This window comes from Sinocyclocheilus grahami, unplaced genomic scaffold, assembly GCF_001515645.1.
Source record: "Sinocyclocheilus grahami isolate Dianchi unplaced genomic scaffold, SAMN03320097.WGS_v1.1 scaffold213.1, whole genome shotgun sequence".
Lineage (NCBI taxonomy): Eukaryota > Metazoa > Chordata > Actinopteri > Cypriniformes > Cyprinidae > Sinocyclocheilus > Sinocyclocheilus grahami.
In genome coordinates this window covers 1163461-1170512 of record NW_015505392.1, presented here as the reverse complement: position 1 = coordinate 1170512, position 7052 = coordinate 1163461, and the positions used below count along the sequence as shown (strand labels likewise).

General features: G+C 38.4%; 2 protein-coding genes across 2 annotated transcripts in view; one reads left to right on the top strand and one right to left on the bottom strand.

The window, feature by feature from the left end:
* LOC107596052 (F-box only protein 15-like) overlaps positions 1 to 456 on the bottom strand; it is a 5798-nt gene extending 5342 nt beyond the window's left edge. The window contains exons 1-2 of the mRNA XM_016286658.1: positions 292 to 456; positions 98 to 187 (exon numbers count right to left, since the gene is read on the bottom strand). Coding sequence (XP_016142144.1) covers positions 98 to 187; positions 292 to 368 — 167 coding nt within the window. The 5' untranslated portion in view covers positions 369 to 456. The remainder of the gene's footprint in view (positions 1 to 97; positions 188 to 291) is intronic.
* Positions 457 to 1920: 1464 nt separating this feature from the next.
* On the top strand, positions 1921 to 6792 carry LOC107596058 (cerebellin-2-like). The gene is made up of 5 exons (XM_016286662.1): positions 1921 to 1991; positions 3654 to 3726; positions 4110 to 4608; positions 5630 to 5749; positions 5886 to 6792. Exons 3-5 carry the CDS (start codon positions 4321 to 4323, stop codon positions 6081 to 6083), a joined length of 606 nt encoding a protein of 201 aa, XP_016142148.1. The 5' UTR covers positions 1921 to 1991; positions 3654 to 3726; positions 4110 to 4320; the 3' UTR covers positions 6084 to 6792.
* Positions 6793 to 7052: the final 260 nt, after the last annotated feature.

Sequence of the window (7052 nt, the reverse complement as noted above, 5' to 3'; positions counted from 1 at the left end):
GCTCACACACACACACACACACACACACACACACACACACACAAAGTACGGTGAGTCACCGTGAGGCTAAAAAAGTTACCATACTCGCAAAACATGCCTTTCTAAGGAGTTTTCACAAGTCTTTTCTCGGCGTTTGGATGTCATTCTGTGGACTGGTGGATGTTGTAGAGCAGCATTTCTTTGTTTTCTGAGAGAATTAAACACAAACACACTGAAACGATCTAGCAGGGCTCTGCGGTGCAGGAGCATTAAAGCCAGAATGAAGCGAAATAACATAGAAGCAACAACAACCTGGACATGGATTTTGATTTAACAATTGAAGGCTGCCCAGCATCTTGCTTCTGGGTCTTCACGGAGTGCGAAAACATAATTTGTATCTCTTGTGAAGCGTGTTTAAGTGCCTCTTAATTTGTTATCGGTTCAGTCTCGCTCTTCCGGCATCTCGCTGTCAAGGTAACCAGGCCAGCGCGCTTCTGCGCACAGTGCGCAGGTGCTAAGTGCATTCATCGCACTACACAGGGCGCACTGTCATCTCACAGAGTATGTTTTTTTTTTAATGGGTACAGTCTTGCACACTAGGTAGGACATTAAACAGTTCAGCGAAGAGTTATAACATGCTATTCCGAGGGGGGGAAGCATTGTTGCCACAACTACATTCTTCTACTAACAGGTGATGTGACTATCTGAGGAAATACTGCCCAACAGGTCAGGAGGATCCTGAGAGCCGCACGGGGGTTGTAATGCTACGTGAACAATTTGAAAAAGTAGGCTTATTTATTTATTTATTGTATATAAAATGTTCATTCTTTAATTCCTTTCATTCCAGTTTTTGTTTGTTTGTTTTCAAATTTTTGCTGCTTCAAAAATGGATCCTCTGCAGTGAATGGGTGCCATCAGAATAAAGGCGCGTTCACACCAAGCACGATAACTATAAAGATAACGATATAGTTCTAAAAATCGTTCTCAATATTAAAGAATAGCATAGTTCACACCACAACTATAACGATAACGATAAAGAGGAACGATATCGTTGGAATCACTTTCAAAACAATTTTTTTTCCCCAGCTGATGAACGATAAAACACTGACAGCCAATCAGAATCCATCCTGCTGTAACGAGCTCAAGAATTAAAGCGGCAGACGAGCGTGCGCTTAGAATAAACAGACGATATCGTTCCCTGGTATGGACGCTAATATCGTTATCTTTATAGTTATCTTTATAGTTATCGTTCTTGGTGTGAACGGGGCTTAAGAGTTCAAACAGCTGATAAAAACATCACAATAATCCACAAGTAATCCACACCACTCCAGTGTAGGCTATAATGTATTTTGAGGCGAAAAGCTGCATATTTGTAAGAAATAAATCCATCATTAAGGCATTAACTTAAAACCATAACTTCTGTAATCCACAATCACGCTTCCTCCAGTGAAAAATCCACCCTCTATTGTCCTCTCACTTTGTTTTGAACTCTTTTAGACTGTTGTCACTTTTAAACAATGCTTGATTTGTGCATATTTCTCTCCTGATTCAGATGAGAAACAACTTTTTCACTGGAGAAACCAATTATGAAGGACTCGTATTTCATCCATATCTTGGATGGCTTGAGGGTAAGTACATTTTCAGCAAATTTTCATTTTTTGGTGAACTATTCCATGTGAAACATATTGGATGAGATTTTAATAAAGCAAAAATCTCAAAAAAATATTTTATGGTGGTCTAGGTGATCTCAAGAGTGATGGTGGTCTGCTGCCTGTCAGATGAAATAGTCATAACATTCAGAGTAATGTACAGTTTCTCATGGTTGGGGAGAGTTCTTCCCTGTGGGCATAAATGGCTCAGGGCCCAGTGCACACCAAGCTTGACATTTGATGTTTTCTTTCTTTTTCTCGCCCTTCTGCAAGCCCTAGGTCAGCCGCTGATCTCGGATACTCAACATCAACCTCCACAGAGCCTGTCACTCTGCACCCACAGTGCGATTCTTGTCAAAAAAGGTGCGTGGAGAGCCTGTGAGGACATATGATGTTGACTATGACTGGAATGTGCATGATCTTTCAGTAGTTCGCCTAACTTAACCTAACTGTTGCAGGTGAAGTTTACTTGAAATCTATTTCAAAACCATTGTTCTGGCTATTTATATTTGCAAATGTGTTAATAAAATATGGTTAGGATAGTATTTGCTGTTTGAACTGACAGGCAAAGTCTCTCAAGTGTCCTAAGAATACAATACTTCAGATATAATACAGACATTGAGTCATTCCATTATGAATTAATGCAGTATCCCCATTTCACTCTTTAGAAGGCGCCAGTCGCGATTGTCTTACATAATATTTCCAATTAGCAACTTTGAAGAGTGAGGGAAACTATTAATTAGGGAGGTTAAGAATGGGTTCAGTGGATAACACATACTGAGTAGACCTGTCAAACCTAGCATCACACATTATACACTTCACAGCAACTCCAGAGCTCTTCTGAAAAGCTTTTTAAAAGATAGAAAGCACAAAACTGATCGCCTATTACATGTTTTATTTAGAGAATGATGATTCTCAGATGTATGAAGCCACATTTTAGCAACTTTCAGTTGTAGATTGTCTCTTTTTAAAGAGATTAATTGTTTCTTTTTTTTAACAACATATGTCTATTAATACAAAAAGTTGCTCTACTGTGCACTCTTAAAAATAAAGGTTCTTTATTGGCATATGGTTTAATGAAGAACTTTTAACATCCATGGAACCTTTCCATTTCTCAAAAGGTACTTTATAGCAGAAAATAGTTCTTTAGATTTTTTTAAATGTTCTTCACGCTAAGAAGAAATGGTTGAGACCTTAAGAACTTGGTAACACCTTTTATTAAGGATCCATTAACACTATTTCATAACATGAACTAACAAAGAAAACAATATTTTAAATCACTTAACAATGTTAACGTCAACATTTACTAATACTTCAAAATAAAAAGTTGTATTAACCAACATTAACAGAGATTCATAAATACTGTAACAAATGTATTGCGCATTGCTTGGTCATGTACGTTAATGTATTAACTTACCTTATTGTAAAGTGATCACTGAAAGGTTCTTTGGGAACCAAAAATGTTTTTTTAAGGAATCGCTTAAAACAACCCACAACTTAGACATTTTATGACCAGCCATTGTTCATCAAGCCCTTGTAGACCAACCATATTTCAAAGTGTTTATTTAAAAACATATGGTTTGAGCTCTAGAAAGAGGGAACAGTGTGGATGACCCACAGAGGATCATAGCACTTCTTCTCCACAGGGTGGAGCACAAGATTTTTGTCTGACTTTGAAGGCATTCCACCTGTATTCTGATATTACTAAATTGCATGTCTATTTTTCTGGTATTAAGCTATATAATATCAGCTTCAAATTTAAAGCTGGTCTACTTACTGTGTCCTATATGCAAAACTATATGTTTGGTATTGCTATGTAAAACGAATACTGATGTCACCAAAAATTGGTTGATAAATTAGCTGTTATTGTGCAGATACTCTTAAATCCAAGATTCTGGCCACCCCTGACTTTTATGTCCAGAAACGTCCGCTCCAGAATTATTACTGTATTTGAAAAGAAGGGATGGGCGTGAATCGCCCTCCAAAAGGAATGAAGGAGCAATTGGTTTTCTCCACTCTTATTAGGTGCGCGCTTCACTCCTTCTCAAGGCAGCTGAAGGAGCAGGCACACAGATTGCCCCAACTATGGATTTAACAGGTAACACAAGGGACAACATCAAGTAGAAATGAGGCAAAAGATAACATAGAATGAAATACTAGATTTCATTGTGCTGTTGTTAATATTTATTGATTTTATTATTTCATTGGAAAGGTAATTGTTATAGAAGTGATACTAACTATGGAAAAGATAACGCGGAACTGTAAAACTTTATTTTTGTTTACATTTTACGTGAGTTAAACGCAGCTAACCTTGTATTCTTAGTCGAGATTGGGTGTTGCGCATCGCTGCGCAATTTATTATCTTCAAGCATCCTACTGAGAGATTAGCTATATTCACTGAGAAATTAGTATTCGTGCACTATTATTGCTTTTAAAATATTTATACATTTTGTTCTGATTTCTCGTTTTTTTATCATTCAGGGACCACTGTGCAAATATTCTGAGCACCTTAAACTGATGCGCATAGACGAGAAGAAAAGGATTGTGTGACGGTGAGTTACAGAGAGAGAGTAAGTGAGAGAGAGAAAGTGAGTGAGAGAGAGAGGTTAGTTTGGAACAGGTGATAGAGCCACATCAAACCTCCAAGGGGCTGGTGGTTAAGATCAGTTTGCAGAGGATTCTTGTTCCGATCATGGTGCCAGCAGCCTGTCCCGGACCCTTTGCCATGCTGGCTCTCGCCTTAATCCTGGGATGTGGCATAGGGCTCTGTCTGGGCCAGAATGACACGGAACCCATTGTTCTGGAGGGAAAGTGTCTGGTGGTGTGCGACTCCAACCCCTCTTCTGACGGAGGAGTCACCTCTTCGCTTGGGATATCTGTGCGCTCCGGCAGCGCCAAAGTGGCTTTTTCGGCCGTCAGAGGGACAAACCACGAACCTTCGGAGATGAGCAACACATCCATGACCATCTATTTTGACCAGGTCAGGTGTCCCGTTGGTGACTTTGTAATCACAGGAACTGCATATGTATTGCGGTGCTCGGGAATCTCAGCAAGAAACTTCACGAAGTGACAAATGCTTCTATTCTATTGGACGATGTACGTTTTTAACTAATTCAGACGCGTATCTTAATTTTCAGGGTAATTAACATTATTGCATTAAACGTAGGATATTTAGTGTTGGTCAGATAAAATGTGTGAAGTTCCTAATAGGCTCCATAATATCTTTCAACAAATTGCTTAGTTGCAAAATAATTTTTGCCGCCCGTACTGTCAAAAATGTAATATTTAACCCAAATGTTTAGATTAACAACAAGCGAGGCGTGTTTAGATTAACAATAACCGACCCGCTGTCATTAAAACTGACCTGTAGTAATTAAAACTGACCCGACGTGTTGACAGGTTTGGAATACGCTTATGGCAAGCCGTTTTAACATGTAAACAATTGCGATAAGAAATGTTTTTGTAACCAGCAGGATAGATACTGAGTTTTAAATAGGTTCTAGTGTCAAATAAATAAGCACTAGTACAACTGGAACTGATACTAGTAGCTAACCATTCAAACAGTTACAAATAACCAAAGAAGAATTAATAGTGCCCAAATGAATAGTACTTGTAAAACTGAAATATCGACTAGCAATAATTTGAATACATACTAGTTGAAAATTAATTGATATCTTGACCACAGATTCCATAGAATTCAATGGCAAAAAAAGGTTATTTCCCACTATTGGAATAAGTAGCCTATGAACAGTTAGTCTAGCCCACTAGTGAAACTGAAAAATCTTATATTATCTTATACTAATAAAAACATCTGAAAACAAAAATATTTACTGGTTGGTTGTAAGGGAAAAAATGTTAAAACAGCTTGCCACATTGCGCTCAAAGATCCGCATGTGTCAGTGTAAAATTGCAAATGTAAATTAAAAGTAAATGTGATCTGGCGATTCACACATTTTCGTTTGCTAGTGGATTTGTAACGCGTCATGTTGCTTTTGTTTCAGGTCTTAGTGAACATTGGCAATCATTTCGACCTAAAAGCGAGTCTGTTTACCGCACCCCGGAGAGGAATATACAGTTTCAGCTTTCATGTGGTCAAGGTCTACAACAGACAAACCATACAGGTGAGCAGAGCAGCTTGTGTTTTTGCACAAAATACTATTGCAGTCACCTCTCATTCTGTGCGTTATTCACGAACCCTCGTGGAAAGCCGATTCTCTGCTTTCAAAGGACTAAAGTGCGCTATGTCCTGTTATTCAGGTTAATCTGATGCAGAACGAGTACCCGGTCATATCTGCTTTTGCTGGGGATCAGGATGTCACGCGGGAGGCGGCGAGTAACGGAGTTCTACTGATGGTGGAGCGCGAGGATCGAGTCTATCTCAAGTTGGAACGAGGGAATCTAATGGGCGGATGGAAATACTCCACGTTCTCTGGATTTTTAGTCTTTCCTCTATAACTGACTCGCAGACGTGTTACTGCGAGTAATATTTTCCAAGAGACCGAGGACGAACGAGTTTCAGTTCTTCGAACAAAACTGAAATCTAGCAAAACTGCATATGGACGCGTACACCGGGAGTTCCCGCCTTTTTTTTTGGCCACAGCTATTTTCAGTCGCGCGATTGTTTGGATTTTATCGATGGGAAACAATTCGCAACTGACAGTTACCTGGACCGCTATATAAAAGAGAAGATATTTAAGACGAAGACGAACTTCAAATCCCGAACTAGGTGTATTTATCAGTGCTTTATTTTGTGTTTGTATAGCCTTAATGATTCGGCTTCCGTCCAGTGAGGTGTGTGGTGTGGAGCTGCGGAAGTGCTTTATGGCCTCGAAGCATTTTTTGCACGAATGGAAGATTCCTGTTTTGTGCTGTCAATGATGTGTAGTTTGGATGCTGAACATACTGAAAATATGCCAAATGTAGGCCATACAGTGATTATAATGAGAAAAAAATACATCGTATATCAGCCAATGGAGACGTCTTAAAAACTTTTTGCTAGACATCTATCTAATTTATAAAATACATATTTACATTATGGTGTGTTCTACATTCCGGATAATAAGTAGCTTTGATTGATTTAGTGTTCAGTGACAATGCTCACAGATGTAAGTTGTGGAAAAAGAAAAGTCCCTATATAATGTCCCGCCTAATAAAATATTGTATTGTACACATATTTACTCAATCTTTTTTATTATTGTTAACCTTGATTATTTTTCTAATGAATGATAAAATCGTATTTAATGAATTGCGCATGCGCAAAAAGCATTTTTCTTTGCTTGACTACAATGACAATAGATTGACAATATAACAGCACTGTCCATGGTGCTGAAGCAACACTCAGACTTAAGAATATTCGCTGATGTCTCAAGACTGGATGATAAACAATTATGTATGCTGCTCTAAATATATTATGTATTTAATTAT